This window comes from Triticum urartu, chromosome 7, assembly GCF_003073215.2.
Source record: "Triticum urartu cultivar G1812 chromosome 7, Tu2.1, whole genome shotgun sequence".
Lineage (NCBI taxonomy): Eukaryota > Viridiplantae > Streptophyta > Magnoliopsida > Poales > Poaceae > Triticum > Triticum urartu.
This window is the reverse complement of record NC_053028.1, coordinates 705,387,223-705,409,937: the sequence shown is the minus strand read 5'-3', so window position 1 is coordinate 705,409,937 and position 22,715 is coordinate 705,387,223. Positions and strand designations below refer to the sequence as shown.

Sequence of the window (22,715 nt, the reverse complement as noted above, 5' to 3'; positions counted from 1 at the left end):
CCGGAGGGAGTACATCTATATACATCCGTATGTGGTTCATAGTGAAATCTCTACAAAGACTTATATTTATGAACAGAAGGAGTATCATGCATGACAATAACTAAAGTATTACATGATACTAATATTTGATACTATGCATTAGGAAGATAGTATAATACACTAGTATCATATGCATGATACTAATATATGATACTCCCCGTTACAACCAACCCCATCATCGGCCGTGCCGTGCCGCGAGAGGAAAAATAAACAAATCATCACCGACTTTTGTTCCATCTGCTATCCATCCATCTCTAACCAACGCCCCCTATCCCCCTATCTCTATCTTTCCATCCCCATCCGGCGCGATGATGCAAGCAAACCGATCACTAGCGGCGTACGTGACGGCCACGACCACCATCCGCGCAGCCCACGCCCGTCTCCCCCACTGCGCGCGGGGCCCACCCGCCGGCCCGCCGGAACAAAGGTGGGCGGCCCACCAACTAGAAAAGGCCGACCCGACCCGCCGCTTCCTTCGCCCATCAGCTCCCTCTCTTCCTTCTTCCTCCCCCTCTCTCGACCTCATCGCCCACCACCCTCCCCCATCCGGACACGCGAGCGCCCGGGTCGCCGGCGCCGGCCATGGATCCCTACAAGGTAGCACCTCCCCTCCCCTTCTTCCCCCGCCGATCCGGCCTCGCCGGCCAGCCGGCCGGCCCGGATCGCCGGTTCGGATGTCCCTGTCGCCCCGCGATCCGCTGATCTGACGCGCTCGGTTCTCTTGGTTTCTTGTGTTGTTTGCAGCACCGGCCGACGAGCGGGGCCAACTCCGGCTACTGGACCACCAACTCCGGCGCGCCCGTCTGGAACAACAACAACGCCCTCACCGTCGGCCAGCGAGGTCGGTAACCCACCCCAACCACCTGCCTCTAAGCGTAGCTTAGCTTAGTTTGGATCACCTCTCTGGTGGCCAGATTCGGGGGCTATTCGGCTCGATTGCCTCTGGATCTGCGAAAGTTTCCCTCTGCTGTGGCGTTAGCACCCTGGCCTTGCTGTCAATTCACATGCCGTTTACATCTACTACTAGTATTCGATACATTCACCTACCGGCTTAGGTTTGGTTCCTGTAAGCGCTTGATTGAATTCTGTGGGCGCTCCTTGTAGCTTCATTCGCAACACGCCGTGCTCCGTGGTCCAGCCTGACAAAACTTTTGTTGCAAACATATAGGAAGCTTGATATTTTCGTCAGTCACTGTCATGCCATAGGGTTGCTCAATCAACGGGGAAGCTAACAAGCAATACCTTTTTCACACGGCATGGCATGTCACGGTCCAGTCATAGTAATTATCCGATCATGTGAGATGGTTGGAGGCTCCTAGATAGTGATCTGTCTGGGCCGTCTGGTGGTCCGTTACTCTTCAGTGCATTTGCTCATAGCACTAACCTGATGTAGGTAGGGGCCAAGTTCTGCACCCACAAGAAAAGATAATCTTACAACAATTCATCTATGTTTGGCATAGCGCAAGCTTCAAAACTGGTTCGAAATCAAAGTTTGATTGTTCAGCATAACTCCCCAACTTTGAAAGCGATTGGAATTCCAAACTCCAAACATGGCTGTCTGTCGTAACAAAATGCCAATTTTCCTGAAAGTGATTGCAAAAGCTACCTGAAGTTGCCCGGTGTGATTTTTCCTCTTTTGTATCTGTAGCTATGCCCAGAAGCTTCTGCTTTTCTTATCTTCTCCCGTGGATAATTTGTTACTCGGCATAATGATGAATTCTTCCTTTCACAGGACCTATCCTTCTTGAGGATTACCATCTGATTGAAAAGCTTGCACAGTTTGACCGGGAGCGTATCCCTGAACGTGTTGTTCATGCACGGGGAGCCAGTGCTAAGGGGTTCTTTGAGGTGACTCATGATGTTTCTCAGCTCACTTGCGCTGATTTCCTCCGGGCTCCTGGGGTTCAGACCCCGGTTATTGTCCGGTTCTCTACCGTTGTGCATGAGCGTGGAAGCCCTGAGACCTTGAGGGATCCACGTGGTTTTGCAGTGAAGTTCTACACCAGAGAGGTACTAATGATCATTCTTAGTGTCATATTTCATGTTACCCTTTTGAGATGAGATTATTATTACAGCTACTTTATGCTGTGTACAATCACATTTGAGCAGTTTATCTTCTGTTAGCATGTCATTCGCCATAATGCCTTTTTGTCCAAGCCTGTTAAATAGTAAAAGACTCTTTAGCCTGTTTTAGCTGGTACAGTAAAATTCTGGCTGCTTTGAATGCCTTTTTAGTTCTATCAACAATTGCCAGCGTGTGGCTATTGGAAGATGGAAGTTGAAACCATAGCACATGTTCCATTATGTAGTAGTATAAATTTACCATTGTTTATAAGGATTGAGTCCTCTGCCCCACCTTATTTTCCCTTATGTAGTAAACTGTTTATCATCTGCACTTGGATAATTATTGCTGCAGACCTTTTCAGTCAACCTGTAAGTTTAACTGACATCTCGTGGCATGCATTTTTCAGGGTAACTTTGACCTTGTTGGGAACAATATGCCTGTGTTTTTCATCCGAGATGGGATGAAGTTCCCTGACATGGTCCATGCTTTCAAGCCAAGTCCAAAGACCAACATGCAGGAGAACTGGAGAATAGTTGACTTCTTCTCGCACCACCCGGAGAGTCTGCACATGTTCACCTTCCTCTTTGATGATGTTGGCATTCCACTCAACTACAGGCACATGGACGGTTTTGGTGTCAACACCTACACCTTAATCAGCAGGGATGGAAAGGCGCACCTTGTTAAGTTCCATTGGAAGCCTACATGTGGTGTGAAGTGCCTCTTAGATGATGAAGCCGTTACTGTAGGAGGCACCTGCCACACCCATGCCACAAAGGACCTGACTGATGCTATTGCAGCTGGGAATTACCCAGAATGGAAGCTTTTCATTCAGACCATTGATGCTGATCATGAGGATAAATTTGACTTTGACCCTCTTGATGTCACCAAGACCTGGCCAGAGGATATCATCCCACTGCAACCAGTTGGACGGATGGTGCTCAACAAGAACATTGATAATTTCTTTGCAGAAAATGAACAACTTGCTTTCTGCCCAGCAGTCACTGTCCCTGGAATCCACTACTCTGATGATAAGCTGCTCCAGACAAGGATTTTCTCCTATGCTGATACCCAAAGGCACCGTCTCGGTCCAAACTACTTGATGCTTCCTGTGAATGCCCCGAAATGTGCTCACCACAACAACCATCATGATGGCTTAATGAATTTCATGCACAGGGATGAGGAGGTACATTGTTCTTTAAAACTTTTTCATCCCCTTCTGCTTGCATGATGCAGTATTTCCTCCGATTGACAGAAATAATATGTACGTAGTTATATTTCAAGTTCACTGCATTTACATATATTTGGCTTGATTTCCAGGTGAACTACTTCCCTTCAAGGTTTGATCCTACTCGTCATGCTGAACAGTACCCTATCCCTCCTCGCGTTCTATCTGGCTGCCGGGAGAAGGTATGCAACTTGGAATGACAGAATTCTTGTCTACTACTGCCATTCGTCGGCCATTGAGCCATAAGAACTGTTTCCAGTTATTATTTATGACTAAAATACTCTGTGAATTAAAAACCCACCATGTGTTTGACAAATGGTTTGCTACATTTGTACTTTTGGAACTGCAGTGCATCATCGAAAAGGAGAACAATTTCAAGCAGGCTGGCGAGAGATACCGTTCCTTCGACCCTGCCAGGTTCCATCCCAAACTCAGTTTGATTTGTTTCAAGTCTTTAGGCACATAGAAGAAATCAAGCATCGTTGCTAACCGAACTGTTTCTTATATGAAAACACAGGCAAGACCGTTTCCTACAGCGCTGGGTTGATGCGCTCACTGATGCTCGTGTTACCCATGAAATCCAGGGCATCTGGGTCTCATACTGGTCACAGGTACATTCTTCTGTCTTTTTATTCACTCCCAGTTGCCAGTGGGTGACCATGCACACTGCTCTACTGTTATTTGTGTCTGTATCATCTAAACACACTGAAACCAACCATGCTTTTTACCAATGCTGTTGCAGTGTGACGCATCCCTCGGGCAGAAGCTGGCATCGCGGCTCAAGATTAAGCCGAGCATGTAGATGGAAAAGGAGGAGGGAACCAGTTGCTCACCCGCTTCGGTTGGCGTCCATCGAGCCAAGGAGGGTGCAGCATGAACTGAATCTGTCTCTGTGTGGGTGTAGCCATGAATAAAAATGTGTAATGAATATTGTATGTAATACCCATGATGGTGGGTGTTGTGATACAGTTCGTCTGTCGTATTGTGTCTGTGCAAAAGAGAAAATAAAAGACAATGTGTTGGTTAATCTTTGCTGTGTTCCATCTTCAGTCTGATAGTAGAAGTTTTTGATGATCCACTTTTGTTTGGCTTTCCTGCCACTGTTGTATCATAATTACAGATGTGGTAATTGCCATAAACAAAAGTGCACCTAATTTCAGATCAAGAGATTTTTATGCTACTAAAAATTTTAATTAGGAAGGCAAAAAAAAAAGATTTTGGAGTCTGTCAGACAACCTCTGGGCCACCCTGCACAGGCTGAGCCAGGCAGGAACGATCCTCTACAGCCGTCGGATCCATCAGATGAATCCTGGCCGTTAATCACGCTCTGGCCCAGAGGTCAGAGGTCATCAACCAGACTTGAGTGCTTGCCTCCTTATTGGTAAAGGATGCAACGGTACGAGCCTATAGAACAGATCCTGTTCAAGTAAGGTCGTGCTACAAGCTGCAGCGCCTCAACTTATAAACCGGTACCTCTCCGCGTGAACTAGCGAGGTGGGACTAATATAAGGGAGCGCGCAGCAGCGCAGCGCCTCCTCCTCGGTCGCAGGCTCGCGGCTTAGAAGGGCTCGTGGGCTGTTGGCCCATGTGGTTGGGCTGGAGAAGACATGCAGCGCGGCCCATCTGAGTTGAGATACGATACGTAGACAGAGATAGGCCCATCTGAGAAATACTTGTCCTGCTGTAGTATGGCTTTTCTTTCTTCCCTCCCCCCAAAAAAAAGAGTATGGCTTTTCTTTCCTGTGAACTTGGATTATTATTTTCTTTCCTGTACGGCAGTTGCATCAGCTTTTCATTTCCTTCCCGAGATTTTGATATTTTTTTCTTTTTTTGTCAAAGTATATGAGAAATGTTTTTTTGGGCGGGGATACCTGAGAACATTAAGTTGTTTTTCCAGTGTATGCGTATTCTCTTGTTAGCTCATCGCATTACTATTAAATATTAATAAAAACACCCATGCGGCATGCACTTCTTCTCTTTGCTGGCTCGGTTCTTCAAAGTTACCTCTGTTGCTGCAGTTTCAGGCTCAGGGCTGATTCAAAGAGGGATGAATGAGCTGAGGACTGGCTCGGTCCGTGTACTTTTGTTGCATTTCCAGCGCTCATTTTCGAAGTATTGTCCAACATCGGCTCAGCCTCAGCTTCTTGCTGCATGTTCAAGGAATAATCATTGAACTTCTCTGAAGTTGCTGACCCTTGCATAAAAAACCAACAGATAATCTACAAAAACAGCCACCTGCTCTTCCCTTATCCATCCTCAACTTGCCATTTCTTCCAGCGGGCAGAAGGCATAGAAAAGCTTATCCTTGGCTCCCATCAGGCAGTTCTGGTTGTCCATTCATTGCGCCGCGCCTTGATGGATCGCCGGGACCGGACCTCCTTGGGGTTTCAACACCATGGATGCATGTGGGAGCATGGGACCAGGTGCAGCTCCAGTTAATCAGGGTCAGCAAGTCAGAATTCGGTCTGATGTCACAAACAGGAAAAGGTTGGTGCTGCTATTAAACAGGTGCATCGCTATTTCTGTACAGGCCTGAAAGTTGGGGGTGCAGATATTAGACATGTAAGTTAAGTAGATAATAACAGTTAATAATTCAGTAATGGAGTGTATGTACTTATGTATACCTGGATCATATGAACACACACACTGTAACCAACCAATGTTTTTACCAATGCTATTTGCAGTGTGACGCGTCCCTCGGGCAGAAGCTGGCGTCGCGGCTCAGGATGAAGCCGAACATGTAGATGGGCAAGGAGGAGAGAAGCAGTCACTCACTCGCCTTGGTGGGTGTCGATCGAGCGGGCCAAGGAGGGGGCAGCATGAACTGAATTTATCTTTGTGTGGGTGTAGCCATGAATAAAATTGTGTAACATTGATATGAATAATAAAAGACAAAATGTGATGGTTAATCTTGCTGTGTTCCGTTGTTCAAATCATAATTTCAGATGTGCCATAGACCGTTTAATCTTTCATAATCAAAAGTGCAGCTAATTTGCAGTTGTTTTTACTAGCCTGAAAACTTAAAAGTGCACGCGCACTATTTGATCAACTCAAGCGGCCGGTTGTTGACCGCACGATCGCGTCCTGATCTGAAGCGTGCGTCAGGTGCGACCTGGTCAGGACCGTGCAGGCGTACACACAACCCACCTTGCGACACGTCAATGGCCCCACAAGCCGTGGAAGGGAGTGGACGGTTCGAGCGGCGCACAGACGACTGTCTCTCCCCGATCCCTTTCTCTCCTTCATCTCTCCTGTTCGTTGTCAAAACAGAAATCCCCCACATCCCATCGATCAGCGGCAAAGAAGGAAGGGCACGGCTGGCGGGGGATCGCCGCCATGACTGCGTGCAAAGGGGAGATTGGTGCAGTAGCGGCCAGGCGAAGAGATCTCTTTGTGGATCCGGCAACTGTGCGGGCAGTGACAAAAAAGACTAGATCGGCAAGGCGGGATGGACACGGTGAGGCGCCACCATCCGGCGGTGGGCGGCGGCTGCGGGGGCCCGACGTCGTTGCGGTGCTCCAGCTCTTCGGCGCAGGAGTTCGCGGGGCTGGCGTCCGTGTTCCGGCGGCGGCTGGTGGTGGGGACGACTATGGTGGCGGCCGACTTTGGGGCGTCATCAGGCTGTCCCCAGAGCTCGGGCGCTCGCTGAGGCTCGACGTGCCTGGACTCCTCCATCTGCGGCTTCACACGATGCCTGGACTCCTTCATTGATTCGGTAATTTGATGCCTGGACTCCTTTGGTAGCTTAGCTTCCTTCTCCTACTTTTTTTTATCAACTCTTGGTTGAACAAACAGACTACTACTGCTCAACGTTTACGCATTAACAGCTGATTTCTGTCATTCCATTCTCCTCAAGGGATTGAGTTGCTCTTTCAGATCCGTCACGCCATTTTGCTAAATTTTTCAGAGTTCAAAGCTTTTGGATTCTAGCCAAACACTATACTACTGAGGTAATATCATGCAAAAAAGAAGCACTTCAGCCACAACTCATTTAGGGACCAGCCGAAAATGTTGCACACACACATATTCGCGCGTGGCCGCAGAGTTGCACGCTCTAGTTGGTATAGTCGCACACGCTTGGTCGCATAGTTGCACACTCTTTGGCACATGCCCGGCCGTGTAGTCGCACATGCACGCCCGCGGAGTTGCACACCCTCGTCCGCGTGGTCGCACATGCACGCCCGCGGAGTTGCACACTCTTGCCGGTATAGAAGCACATGCCCAGCCGTGGAGTTGCACGCTCTTGTTCGAGTAGTCACGCATGCACTCCTGCGGAGTTGCACACTCTTGTCGACTCTTGTCGGCATAGGAGCACACGCCTGGCCGCAGAGTTGCACACCCTCGTCCGCGTGGTCGCACATGCACGCCCGCGGAGTTGCACACTCTTGTCGACTCTTGTCGGCATAGGAGCACACGCCTGGCCGCAGAGTTGCACACTCTCGTCCGCGTACGTAGTCGCACACGCACGATCACGGAGGTGCACACTCACTTCCAAGCAGTCGCACACGCACGGCCACAGAGGTGCACACGTGTGTCGGCACAGTCATGTGTGCGTGTGGTTCTTTGGTTGCACACTCAAGTGTGCCCTGTTTTCAAGTGTATACGTGAGGAGTTTGTAGATCTAAGCAGTTCATATCCTAGTTGGCTTTGCCACAGTTATGCAGTTTCACAGGGAATGGCTATCGGCTAGTTTAGTTTTGGCTCCAGTGCCTACATCATCTTCAGGCAGTGTGTATGCTGATTTTTTTTTGGTTGCACACTAATGTCTGCCCAGTTGGCCATACAGTGCATCAAGTTGCACACAATTTTGTTTTGTTTGGTAGGTGTGCTTTGAAAAATCAGCATGAGTTGCTTACCTCATGGCACTTTTTTGATATCAATTGTTCTTGCTCATTTTTTCTTTATACATTTGGTTGCTGCGACTAATTTGTTTGTTCGCTTTTTTTAGCAGACTAAAAATGGTTGTAGAAGGAGATGTGGCTCCTAGTGAAGGATAGGCATGCTCGCTTTTTCATCGTTTTTCATTTATCCTTGTAGCAGTTTTGTTTTCAATTATAATAACTATTATTTTGGGGTTTTCCTACCATGTTCTATGTTTTGTTTGTTTTATGCAGGGGTCTGCAAACTGTTCTTCTCGGCAGAATTCGAAACGGCATGCCGATCGGCAGTCTCGTCGTGTTGATATCGATAGGGAGGTAGAGGATGATGAGGTAAGTATCGAGCAAGCACTGTGGGTGCATTCCCCTTTCCTGCATACACACACAAGTAACTTCTTCCATGCATCCTTTAGGTTGGTGACCAATTCTGCATTGTGAAACGATGGAAATGGAAGGCGGCCGCGCTGGTGGGAGTTGTGTATGGAGATGGCACATCGTTTGCAACAGTTGTTGAGGTAACATGAAATGGTATTAGGCATTTTTCTTTTCTTTTTTCTACACAAAGAAGCCTGGGATGTGATTTTTTTACACAGGTGCATAAGAACCAGCTAGGTACTGGCATCCCGAACTTTTATAGTTGCACAAAAATTAATTAAGAGTTGTTATCCTCAAATTTTCAAATAGTTGCACAACGGTATCATACGAGTTGGCATCCTCAACTTTCGTAGTTGCACCAGAACCATTTTGGAGCTGGCAGTCTCAGCTTTTTAAATAGTCCCACAATAGTATCACTGAGTTGGCATCCTCAACTATTTTAGTTGCACAAGAACCAATCAGGAGTTGGCATCCCCAACTTTTCTTAATAGTTGCACAACAATGCCACATGAGTTGGCATCTTCAACTTTTTTTTGAGGGAGGCATCTTCAACTTCTTTACTTGCACAAGAACCATTAAGTAGTTGGCATCCTCATGTATTCACATGCATGCACTTGAATGTAGTTGCACTACTTATTTGCAAGATTGTAATCTTTTAGAATTCACTATTTTTTTCCATTTCTTGTGTCCAGACATGCTAAATTCATCAAGTTCATCAGGTCAAAATTCATTACATAGTTGAACAAACATGCAATATGAATTGCATGCAGGAGTACTTGCAGTTGCACAAAATAGATGATCTAGTTGCACAACAACTAGTATAAGTTTTTCCATTTGGAATTTTGCATACAAAATTTTAGCCAAACCAAAATGAATCTAAAATTATATGAGTTGGCATCTTCAACTTTTTATGAGTTGCAGATGCCAACTACTGAAATTCAGACCCCACAAGTAGATGGATATGGCAGTGTTGTCAGTTGCACACTTGTGTTGGTTAAGTTGCACAGATACAACCCAGAGCTGGTTCATTTTTCTAAGGCTTCATTTTTGCATGATGTGTAGGTTTTACAGGTTATGGGGGTAGAAGAGCTGCTATAGATTTGTGCACACAATTCTCAGCTACAAAGTCACATATACTACTGTGTGGAAAGATCAAAGGAAAAAAACACTTCCAAACCAGATTCTTGTCTAGTAGGTAGTTATCTTTTCATAGTAGCTACAACACTTTTTTTTGCTACATGTACATCTGTTCTTCTGCATTATGTGTGAATAAGATTCTCTATGTGCACTCTCCTATATTTTTGCACATTTTCCGCGTTTTGTTACACACATGTTGTAAAAGTTGGCTTGTCCCATGATGTAGTTGCACGAAAATCAGTTAAAAGAGCACAAGTACCAGATCTCCCCGTTTTAATCTCTGTTTATGCTATCTTCAACAACTATGGAGAAGCTACTTTTGCAAAGAGAAATTTGGTGAGGGAGAAAGGGAAAGGCAAGGAGGAAGGACCTGAACAGGAGGAGAAAGGATCACCTCTTTTTCCACCCTTGCTGGTGCCTACTGCCTGGTACGTTCTGATCTATCATCCCTCTCTCTTCTTTTTTTTGCACCAAATTGTTCCAGTTCCACTCTTATTGAACTTTGATTCATCTGCCATGGCAGCTCTAGCAATGGAGATCCAGACATGAAAACCCCTTTGTTTCATGGGTAAGAAGGTGGGGCAGGCAGAGGCGTGGGGAAAAAGAAGTTGGTGGTCAGAGGGGCGTGAGAGCTTCAGGAGGGGAGGGAAGGGCATGTGATGGCCTGGGGACCACGTCCAATGTGTGGTTTGTTGGGTTGACGCGCCTGTTGCTACCGGGGAAGGCTTTCCTTTTCTGAGATGGGGGGGACAGGATCTTTCCTTTCCTAGCGGCCGCCGGGAACGCTAGGGAGCAGCCGGCCGCTCCTAGACGCTCCCTTTTACTAGATCTGGAGATTTTCTGCAGCTAAAAAAGTCATCAAGGAAGCAAAAAAAAGATTTTTGAGAAAAAAAACTTTGTGTGTGTGTGCGTTTTTTTTTTTGAGAAACTAAAAAAATATTGTGTAGTACGTCAGACAACCTCTAGGCTACCTTGCACAGGCAGAACGATCCTCTACAGCCATCGGACTGCAGGGAGGAGTGGGGAATGACCCTTTGAACCGAACGCATCACGCTAATTTTTTTAAATAATACATTTTTTTTATTAATTTGCAAAAATATTACGCTGAAAAAATAATTTAGGCTACCAGTCGGCCTGCTGCGGGCTGACGGTGTATTATTTTTATAAATTAATTTTTCGGCATAATATTTGTGAAAATTAATTAAAAATATATATTATTTAAAAAAATTAGCACGCATCACAACTTATTTTTTCAAGGAAAGCAAGCCGGTAAAGTTTCATGCAAATCGAACGGAGCTGAGCGAGTGAGATGCATAGACGGAAGCTCAGCCCATCTGAGAAATACTTACATTCTCAAAAAACAATTCTGAGAAATACTTGTCCCGTATGGCTTTACCACCCTAAAAAAGTATGCCCTTTTCTTTCGTTGAAACTGTTTTTCATTTTTTTCTATGTAATTAGTTTTATTTTTGTTAAATACTACTCCCTCCATCTCATAATGTAAGACTAGTGTCGAAAAACGTCTTACATTATGAGACGGAGGGAGTACCTCCGCCTGGGTTTAAAAATTGTGACATCCCTAGTTTGACAATACACTAGGATAGCTCTTCTTGTTTGCATCATGTTTAAACTTCAAGATTTTACCGAAGTACTGGGGGTTACCGGAACACTCCCGGGGGTTTAATGGGCCTACATGGGCCTTAGTGGAGAAGAGAAGGGGCGGCCAGGGCAGGCCGCGCGCCCCCTCCCCCTCTAGTCCGAATTGGACAAGGAGGGGGGCGGCGCCCCCCTTTCCTTCCTCTCTCCCTCCTCCTGACGCGCCTTCTCCTGGCCGGTCGCCTCTCCCTCCCTTGCTCCTTTATATACGGGGGCAGGGGGGCACCCCAGAGACACAACAATTGATCTCTTGGATCTCTTAGCCGTGTGCGGTGCCCCCCTCCACCATAGTCCACCTCGATAATATCGTAGCGGTGCTTAGGCGAAGCCCTGTGTCAGTAGAACATCATCATCGTCACCACGCCATCGTGCTGACGGAACTCTCCCTCAAAGCTCGGCTGGATCAGAGTTCGAGGGATGTCATCGAGCTGAATGTGTGCTGAACTCGGAGGTGTCATGCATTCGGTACTTGGATCGGTCGGATCATGAAGACGTACGACTACATCAACCGCGTTGTGCTAACGCTTCCGCTTAACAGTCTACGAGGGTACGTGGACGACACTCTCCCCTCTCGTTGCTATGCATCACCATGATCCTGTGTGTGCGTAGGAAATTTTTGAAATTACTACGTTCCCCAACACCCCGTTCCTCCGCTCTGTAGTTAGATTTTGAATTTGTAATCGTGGTGCGCCGTTGGGGTGGTGGGAGCGGCGCCGAGACGAATAAGTCTGCCTCAGCTTCACTCCCACACCGGCAGTGTCGTTCATGGCGGCGTCTCGGAGTTGATGGCATCGTGTGATTGCCTATCCTTCGGATCGGTTCTGTTAGGGTTCATGGATGATGTCGGCGAGGCAGCGACGGCGACTCCATCAGGTGTGTCTCTCCTTCTGCTCTGTCCCCGTTGGCTGTGGCGTTGTCTCCGACGTCATGGTGGAGCAGAGAGGTTTTGTCATCCAGGAGTACGCGCAGACGGCTGTCTGCGCAAGTGACAGCTGGAAGATGGTGCATCCCGTGCTGGGTTTGTGGTTGGTGGCTGATAGTTCTGGTTTCCTCCTTCGACGTCGTTGTCGTGCTGGGGTGTCAGATCTAGAGTTCGATGGCGTGTCCGGGGACATGTTGCCCCGGTCCGATTCTTTCAACGGCAATGGTTTTGCTTCTGACAAACTACTTTCGAGGTCCGTAAAGCTGCTGATCAGCGATGGAGCCGCGTCGAGCTCGGGTGAAGAGGTGATCTGTTTTCTTTCCCTTTGGTGGCCACTTCGATGGTGTCGGAGGAGAGGAACATGCGCTGATATTTTGCATAGGATTATCCTATTTTTTTCAGCCTTGTAATGTCGGTGCTTACGTGCCTTGTAACGGATCTTTATTTTATAAATGAGACACGTATTACATTAAAAAAAATGAAAAAAAAAAGACAGCAGCCGTCTAAACCTTTGTACATGCCCTCATTAGCCTAGACGAGTGAATTAGGCAGTGTGTCATTCATAATTGATGACTGAAACTCTGCACCGTGACACAGCCATGGTACATACCTGTGCCGTGGCATGCCTCCTACGGTCCTATCTCGTACGGCGTCCTGGTCATTTTTATTTTATTTTTTTGAGGAACCGCGTCCTGGTCTTTCTTGCGGGGCAAGTGGGCCGGCCCGCGAATTTAACACCAGCCAATACAACCAACGATGGCCTGGATACCGAGCCCACTGAGCGCCGTCCTCCGAAACAATTTCGGCTGTCGCGGCTCACTAGCGCGTTGGCTAAGGTCGTGGGCCAGCGGACGAACGCGACGGCCCAGTCTGGGAATAAACTAACGCAGCCCTGGAAACGTTTAGCACCACATCGCTTGGCTAGAAACATTTTACGCGGCTTAAATAGCCCAGGTGCCGACGTTCCATCGCCGAGGACGCCAGAGCTGATTCATCAGCTCAGCCCGAGGCGAAAGCAGTCGCTTACGCACTTCTGGCCGGGCCTGTCCTGGCGCCTGTGACCCTAGGTCTCTCCCTGAGGTTGCAGGGGGTTGGAAGTACGGTGCGATGTTAGTCTTTTTTTCCCTAATATTTATTACTTTCTTTCATATTTTGCAGGTTTGCAACATGTGCACATGTAAAAGTCTAAAATAAAAAAAAAAAAACTTAAAAATAAACAAAAAACTTTTTTTCTTTACCTAATTAATTTTTTTTCTTTTCTTTTATTAGTCTTTTTATTTTTTTTAATTTTGCTAATATTACTCTATTTTACTACTCTAAGGCTCAAAATCTAATAATTTGCAGGTTGTGCAATAGGTGCACATGTAAAGTCTAAAATAAAAAAATGAAAACTAAAAATAAACTGAGAAAAGAATGTTGGTGGCCAGCCGAGTTGAGAAAAGAATGTATCCAATAAATGCTTATTTTTGGCAGGAATAGCAGAGAAACTAGTTCTTCTTTTCAGTGCTCGTATTATTTTCTTAGTTCGTACTACCATCTTTCTTTACTTGAGAAGAAAATGGTAGATAACAACACCCAGCCATTACTTACAAACGTACTGCCCATGCAGCATTGTCAGCAATGCAAATTAAATTTGTCCAAGGAAAAATCTTAGAGTTATTGATAATAAAAAATAATTCAAGCATACGGTGCACAGATTCAGGGGCTATTCGGCTCGATTGTCTCGGATCTGCTGTCAATTCACATGCCATTTACATCTACTAGTATTCGATATATTCACCTACCGGATTAGGTTTGGTTTCTGTAAGCACTTGGTTGAATGCTGTGGGCACTCCTTGTAGCTTCACAACATGCCGTGTTCCATGGTCCAGCCTGACAAAACTTTTGTTGCAAACATAAGACGCTTGATATTTTCGTCAGTCACTTGCCATGCCATAGGGTGCTTCAATCAATGGGGAAGATAAGAAGCAATACCCTAATATTTATTACTTTTCTTTCATATTTTGCAGGTTGTGCAACATGTGCACATGTAAAGTCTAAAATAAAAACTAAAAATAAACAAACTTTTTTTCTTTACCTAATATTTTTTCTTTTCTTTTATTAGTCTTTTTATTTTTTTTAATTTTGCTAATATTACTCTATTTTACTACTCTAAGGCTCAAAATCTAATAATTTGCAGGTTGTGCAATAGGTGCACATGTAAAGTCTAAAATAAAAAAAATGAAAACTAAAAATAAACTGAGAAAAGAATGTTGGTGGCCAGCCGAGTTGAGAAAAGAATGTATCCAATAAATGCTTATTTTTGGCAGGAATAGCAGAGAAACTAGTTCTTCTTTTCAGTGCTCGTATTATTTTCTTAGTTCGTACTACCATCTTTCTTTACTTGAGAAGAAAATGGTAGATAACAACACCCAGCCATTACTTACAAACGTACTGCCCATGCAGCATTGTCAGCAATGCAAATTAAATTTGTCCAAGGAAAAATCTTAGAGTTATTGATAATAAAAAATAATTCAAGCATACGGTGCACAGATTCAGGGGCTATTCGGCTCGATTGCCTCCTCTGCTGGCTGCCGTGGTGCGCCGAGAGGCGCCATCTGCGGAACCCATGGCCTACATTCCGGGCGGGGCGTCGCGGAGACCGGCCAACTCCAGCTGCAAGGTGGTCAGCACGCCGGCCATGGAGGCGGAGGCTCACCGCCTGCGCTCGTCCGCGCTCGTCCTGACGGCGGTCGGGCACTGCTCTGGCATCACTGCCGACATGGTGGCGAGTGCGCTGGAGAGGGACTTCCGCTTCCCGTCGAGCGACATCGCCGTCGTGCCGTTCTTCCCGGAAGACTTCCTCCTCACCACGTTCCAGCCTGCCCAAAGAGACCTGGCCCTTGAGCAGCGGGGCATTGAGGTGGCCGGAGTGCAGTTCAAGTTTCGGCCATGGCTCCCTCCACCCGGTACTAGACGCATCTGGCGCTACTACTGCCGGGTGGCCATTGAAAGGCTGCCGCTGAGCTCCTGGGATTGGGAGTGCGTCGAGGAGGTCCTCGGCAAGGACTGTGAGCTGGACCTGATCGAGCGTCAATCAACCACCAAGGCCAACTGCTCGGCGCTATTCGCCTGGCTCTGGACATGGCACCCGGACAAGATTCCCCGCGCATCATGTTGGGTTTCTAGTAATTTCAAAAAATTTCCTACGCACATGCAAGATCATAGTGATGCATAGCAACGAGAGGGGAGAGTGTTGTCTACGTACCCTCGTAGACCGACGCGGAAGCGTTGACACAACGTAGAGGAAGTAGTCGTACGTCTTCCCGATCCGACCGATCCAAGCACCGTTACTCCGGCACCTCCGAGTTCTTGGCACACGTTCAGCTCGATGACACTCCCCGGGCTCCGATCCAGCAAAGCTTCGGGGATGAGTTCCGTCAGCACAACGGCGTGGTGACGATGATGATGATCTACCGACGCAGGGCTTCGCCTAAGCACTACAACGATATGACCGAGGTGGAATATGGTGGAAGGGGGCACCGCACACGGCTAAGGAACGATCATGAGGATCAACTTGTGTGTCTAGGGTGCCCCCTTGCCTCCGTATATAAAGGATCCAAGGGGGGGTGCGGCCGGCCCTATGAGGCGCGCAGGAGGAGTCCTACTCCTACCGGGAGTAGGACTCCCCTCCCTTTTCCTTGTCCAAGTAGGAGAGGTGGAAGGAGAGAGGAAAGGGGGGGCGCCGCCCCTCCCTCCTTGTCCAATTCGGACTAGGGGGAGAGGGGGCGCGCGGCCTGCCCTTGGCAGCCCCTTCCTCTTCTCCACTTTAGGCCCATGAGGCCCATTAACCCCCCGGGGGGTTCCGGTAACCCCCGGTGCTCCGTTTTATCCGAAACTTCTCCGGAACGCTTCCGGTGTCCGAATATAGTCATCCAATATATCAATCTTTATGTATCGACCATTTCGAGACTCCTCGTCATGTCCGTGATCACATCCGGGACTCCGAACTAACTTCGGTACATCAAAATGCATAAACTCATAATAACTGTCATCGTAACGTTAAGCGTGCGGACCCTACGGTTCGAGAACAATGTAGACATGACTGAGACAATCTCCGGTCAATAACCAATAGCGGGACCTGGATGCCCATATTGGCTCCTACATATTCTACGAAGATCTTTATCGGTCAGACCGCATAACAACATACGTTGTTCCCTTTGTCATCGGTATGTTACTTGCCCGAGATTCGATCGTCGGTATCCAATACCTAGTTCAATCTCGTTACCGGCAAGTCTCTTTACTCGTTCCGTAATACATCATCTCGCAACTAACTCATTAGTTGCATACTTGCAAGGCTTATGTGATGTTGCATTACCGAGAGGGCCAGAGATACCTCTCCGACATCGGAGTGACAAATCCTAATCTCGAAATACGCCAACCCAACATGTACCTTTGGAGACACCTGTAGAGCTCCTTTATAATCACCCAGTTACGTTGTGATGTTTGGTAGCACACAAAGTGTTCCTCCGGCAAACGGGAGTTGCATAATCTCATAGTCATAGGAACATGTATAAGTCATGAAGAAAGCAATAGCAACATACTAAACGATCGGGTGCTAAGCTAATGGAATGGGTCATGTCAATCAGATCATTCAACTAATGATGTGATCCCGTTTAATCAAATAACAACTCTTTGTCCATGGTTAGGAAACATAACCATCTTTGATTAACGAGCTAGTCAAGTAGAGGCATACTAGTGACACTCTGTTTGTCTATGTATTCACACATGTATTATGTTTCCGGTTAATACAATTCTAGCATGAATAATAAACATTTATCATGATATAAGGAAATAAATAATAACTTTATTATTGCCTCTAGGACATATTTCTTTCTGTCTCCCACTTGCACTAGAGTCAATAATCTAGATCACATCGCCATGTGATTTAACATCAATAGCTCACATCTTTATGTGATTGATTCACATCTCCATGTGACTAACACCCAAAGGGTTTACTAGATTCAATAATCTAGTTCACATCGCTATGTGATTAAGACCCAAAAAGTGATCATGTTTTGCTTGTGAGAGAAGTTTAGTCAACGGGTCTGTCACATTTAGATCCGCATGTATTTTGCAAATTTCTATGTCAACAATGCTCTGCATGGAGCTACTCTAACTAATTGCTCCCACTTTCAATATGTATCCAGATTGAGACTTAGAGTCATCTGGATCAGTGTCAAAAACTTGCATCGACGTAACCCTTTACGATGAACCTTTTTGTCACGTCCATAATCGAGAAACATATCCTTATTTCACTAAGGATAATTCTGACCGCTGTCCAGTGATAGATCACTATTGTACTCCCTTGCCAAATCAGTGCAGGGTATACAATAGATCTGGTACACAGCATGACATACTTTATAGAACCTATGGCCAAGGCATAGGGAATGACTTTCATTCTCTTTCTATCTTCTGCCGTGGTCGGGCTTTGAGTCTTACTCAACTTCACACCTTGTAATACAGGCAAGAACTCTTTCTTTGACTGCTCCATTTTGAACTACTTCAAAATCTTGTCAAGGTATGTACTCATTGAAAAAACTTATCAAGCGTCTTGATCTATCTCTATAGATCTTGAAGCTCAATATGTAAGCAGCTTCACCGAAGTCTTTCTTTGAAAAAATCCTTTCAAACACTCCTTTATGCTTTACAGAATAATTCTACATTATTTCCGATCAACAATATGTCATTCACATATACTTATCAGAAATGCTGTAGTGCTCCCACTCACTTTCTTGTAAATACAGGCTTCACCGCAAGTCTGTATAAAACTATATGCTTTGATCAACTCATCAAAGCGTATATTCCAACTCCGAGATGCTTGCACCAGTCCACAGATGGATCGCTGGAGCTTGCACATTTTGTTAGCACCTTTCGGATTGACAAAACCTTCTGGTTGCATCATATACAACTCTTTTTTAATAAATCCATTAAGGAATGCAGTTTTGTTTATCCATTTGCCAGATTTCATAAAATGCGGCAATTACTAACATGATTCGGACAGACTCAAGCATAGATACGAGTGAGAAACTCTCATCGTAGTCAACACCTTGAACTTGTCGAAAACCTTTTGCGACAATTCTAGCTTTGTAGATAGTAACACTACTATCAGCGTCCGTCTTCCTCTTAAAGATCCATTTATTCTCAATTGCTTGCCGATCATCGAGCAAGTCAACCAAAGTCCAAACTTTGTTCTCATACATGGATCATATCTCAGATTTCATGGCCTCAAACCATTTCGCGGAATCTGGGCTCATCGTCGCTTCCTCATAGTTCGCAAGTTCGTCATGGTCTAGTAACATGACTTCCAGAACAGGATTACCGTACCACTCTGGTGCGGATCTCACTCTGGTTTACCTACGAGATTCGGTAGTAACTTGATCTAAAGTTACATGATCATCATCATTAGCTTCCTCACTAATTGGTGTAGTAGTCACAAGAACAGATTTTTGTGATGAACTACTTTCCAATAAGGGAGAAGGTACAATTACCTTATCAAGTTTTCTACTTTCCTCCCACTCACTTCTTTCGAGAGAAACTCCTTCTCTAGAAAGGATCCATTCTTAGCAACGAATGTCTTGCCTTCGGATCTGTGATAGAAGGTGTACCCGACAGTCTCCTTTGGGTATCCTATGAAGACATATTTCTCCGATTTGGGTTTGAGCTTATCAGGATGAAACTTTTTCATATAAGCATCACAATCCCAAACTTTAAGAAACGACAACTTTGGTTTCTTGCCAAAACACAGTTCAGATTGTGTCGTCTCAACGGATTTAGATGTTGCCCCTTTTTAACGTGAATGCAGCTGTCTTTAATGCATAACCCCAAAAAACTATAGTGGTAAATCGGTAAGAAACATCATAGATTGTACTATATCCAATAAAGTATGGTTATGACGTTCGGACACACCATTATGCTGTGGTGTTCCAGGTGGCACGAATTTGTGAAAATATTCCACATTGTTTTAATTGAAGGCCAAACTCGTAACTCAAATATTTTACCTCTGCGATCATATCGTAGAAACTTTTATTTTCTTGTCACGATGATTTTCCACTTCACTCTGAAATTCTTTGAACCGTTCAAATGTTTCAGACTTATGTTTCATCAAGTAGATATCCCCATATCTGCTCAAATCATCTGTGAAGGTCAGAAAATAATGATACCTGCTGCAAGCCTTAATATTCATCGGACCACATACATCAGTATGTATGATTTCCAACAAATCTGTTGCTTGCTTCATTGTTCCGGAGAACGGCGTTTTAGTCATCTTGCCCATAAGGCATGGTTCGCAAGCATCAAGTGATTCATAATCAAGTGATTCCAAAAGCCCATCAGCATGGAGTTTCTTCATGCGCTTTACACCAATATGACTTAAACGGCAGTGCCACAAATACGTTGCACTATCATTATTAACTTTGCATCTTTTGGTTTCAATATTATGAATATGTGTATCACTATGATCGAGATCCAACGAACTTGTTTAATTGGGTGTATGACCATCGAAGGTTTTATTCATGTAAACAGAACAACAATTATTCTCTGACTTTAATGAATAATCATATTGCAATAAACATGATCAAATCATATTCATGCTCAATGAAAAAAACCAAATAACACTTATTTAGGTTCAACACTAATCCCGAAAGTATAGGGGAGTGTGCGATGATGATCATATCAATCTTGGAACTACTTCCAACACACATCGTCACTTCACCCTTAACTAGTCGCTGTTTATTCTGCAACTCCTGTTTCGAGTTACTACTCTTAGCAACTGATCCAGTATCAAATACTGAGGGGTTGCTATAAACACTAGTAAAGTACACATCAATAACATGTATATCAAATATACTTTTGTTCACTTTGCCATCCTTCTTATCCGCCAAATACTTGGGGTAGTTCCGCTTCCAGTGACCAATCCCTTTGCAGTAGAAGCACTTAGTCTCAGGCTTAGGACTAGACTTGGGTTTCTTCACTTGAGCAGCAACTTGCTTGCCGTTCTTCTTGAAGTTCCCCTTCTTCCTTTTGCCCTTTTCTTGAAACTAGTGGTCTTGTCTACCATCAACACTTGATGTTTTTCTTGATTTCTACCTTCGTCGATTTCAGCATCACGAAGAGCTTGGGAATTGTTTCCGTTATCCCTTGCATATTATAGTTCATCATGAAGTTCTACTAACTTGGTGATGGTGACTAGAGAATTCTGTCAATCACTATCTTATCTGGAAGATTAACTCCCACTTGATTCAAGCGATTGTAGTACTCAGACAATCTGGGCACATGCTCACTAGTTGAGCGATTCTCCTCCATCTTTTAGCTATAGAACTTGTTGGAGACTTCATATCTCTCAACTCGGGTTTTTGCTTGAAATATTAACTTCAACTCCTGGAACATCTCATATGGTCCATGACGTTCAAAACGTCTTTTGAAGTCCCGATTCTAAGCCGTTAAGCATGGTGCACTAAACTATTAAGTAGTCATCATATTGAGCTAGCCAAACGTTTATAACGTCTGCATCTGCTCCTGCAATAGGTCTGTCACCTAGCGGTGCATCAAGGACATAATTCTTCTGTGCAGCAATGAGGATAAACCTCAGATCACGGATCCAATCCGCATCATTGCTACTAACATCTTTCAACACAATTTTCTCTAGGAACATATCAAAATAAACACAGGGAAGCAACAACGCGAGCTATTGATCTACAACATAATTTGCAAAATACTACTAGGACTAAGTTCATGATAAATTAAAGTTCAATTAATCATATTACTTAAGAACTCCCACTTAGATAGACATCCCTCTAATCCTCTAAGTGATCACGTGATTGAAATCAACTAAACCATGTCCGATCATCACGTGAGATGGAGTAGTTTCATTGGTGAACATCACTATGTTGATCATATCTACTATATGATTCACGCTCGACCTTTCGGTCTCTGTGTTCCGAGGCCATATCTGCATATGCTTGGCTCATCAAGTATAACCTGAGTATTCCGTGTGTGCAACTGTTTTGCACCCGTTGTATTTGAATGTAGAGCCTATCACACCCGATCATCACATGGTGTCTCAGCACGAAGAACTTTCGCAATGGTGCATACTCAGGGAGAACACTTCTTGATAATTTTGGTGAGAGATCATCTTATAATGCTACCGTCAATCAAAGCAAGATAAGATGCATAAAAGATAAACATCACATGCAATCAATATAAGTGATATGATATGGCCATCATCATCTTGTGCCTGTGATCTCCATCTCCGAAGCACCGTCATGATCACCATCGTCACCGGCCCGACAGCTTGATCTCCATCGTAGCATCGTTGTCGTCTCGCCAATCGTATGCTTCCACGACTATCGCTACCGCTTAGTGATAAAGTAAAGCATTACAGCGCGATTGCATTGCATACAATAAAGCGACAACCATATGGCTCCTGCCAGTTGCCGATAACTCGGTTACAAAACATGATCATCTCATACAATAAAATTTAGCATCATGTCTTGACCATATCACATCACAACATGCCCTGCAAAAACAAGTTAGAAGTCCTCTACTTTGTTGTTGCAAGTTTTACGTGGCTGCTACGGGCTTAAGCAAGAACCAATCTCACCTACGCATCAAAACCACAACGATAGTTTGTCAAGTTGATGCCGTTTTAACCTTCGCAAGGACCGGGCGTAGCCACACTCGGTTCAACTAAAGTTGGAGAAACAGTCACCCGCAAGCCACCTTTGTGCAAAGCACGTCGGGAGAACCGGTCTCGCGTAAGCGTACACGTAATGTCGGTCCGGGCCGCTTCATCAAACAATACCGCCGAACCAAAGTATGACATGCTGGTAGGCAGTATGATTTATATCGCCCACAACTCACTTGTGTTCTACTCGTGCATATAACATCAAACCATAAAACCTAGGCTCGGATGCCACTGTTGGGTTTCGTAGTAATTTCAAAAAATTTCCTACGCACACGCAAGATCATGGTGATGCATAGCAATGAGAGGGGAGAGTGTTGTCTACGTACCCTCGTAGACCGACGCGGAAGCGTTGACACAACGTAGAGGAAGTAGTCGTACGTCTTCCCGATCCGACCGATCCAAGCACAGTTACTCCGGCACCTTCGAGTTCTTGGCACACGTTCAGCTCGATGACACTCCCCGGGCTCCGATCCAGCAAAGCTTCGGGGATGAGTTCCGTCAGCACAACGGCGTGGTGACGATGATGATGATCTACCGACGCAGGGCTTCGCCTAAGCACTACAACGATATGACCGAGGTGGAATATGGTGGAAGGGGGCACCGCACACGGCTAAGGAACGATCACGAGGATCAACTTGTGTGTTCTAGGGTGCCCCCTTGCCTCCGTATATAAAGGATCCAAGGAGGGGGGGGGG

General features: G+C 45.4%; 1 protein-coding gene, 1 long non-coding RNA gene and 1 other non-coding gene across 7 annotated transcripts; 2 read left to right on the top strand and 1 right to left on the bottom strand.

The window, feature by feature from the left end:
• The first annotated feature begins 500 nt into the window (after positions 1-500).
• LOC125519720 (catalase isozyme 1) lies at positions 501-6,073 on the top strand. Of its 2 annotated transcripts, none has more exons than XM_048684463.1 (8): positions 501-636; positions 784-880; positions 1,772-2,049; positions 2,511-3,287; positions 3,422-3,511; positions 3,679-3,746; positions 3,847-3,940; positions 6,014-6,073. In XM_048684463.1, exons 1-8 carry the CDS (start codon positions 622-624, stop codon positions 6,071-6,073), a joined length of 1,479 nt encoding a protein of 492 aa, XP_048540420.1. In that variant the 5' UTR covers positions 501-621. The 2 variants fall into 2 exon arrangements, with proteins under 2 accessions (XP_048540420.1, XP_048540419.1); XM_048684462.1 differs by lacking the exon at positions 6,014-6,073 and adding an exon at positions 4,072-4,356.
• On the bottom strand, positions 4,551-4,765 carry LOC125526204. The gene has a single exon (XR_007291620.1). It is a non-coding gene; the product is annotated as a small nucleolar RNA U3 (small nucleolar RNA).
• Positions 6,074-6,499: 426 nt separating the features above from the next.
• On the top strand, positions 6,500-10,435 carry LOC125524144. Of its 4 annotated transcripts, none has more exons than XR_007290567.1 (6): positions 6,500-7,044; positions 8,281-8,539; positions 8,620-8,721; positions 9,644-9,776; positions 9,945-10,146; positions 10,242-10,435. It is a non-coding gene; the product is annotated as an uncharacterized LOC125524144 (long non-coding RNA). The 4 variants fall into 4 exon arrangements; XR_007290566.1 differs by having other exon boundaries at positions 8,278-8,539; XR_007290564.1 differs by having other exon boundaries at positions 6,502-8,539.
• The last annotated feature ends 12,280 nt before the right edge of the window (positions 10,436-22,715 follow it).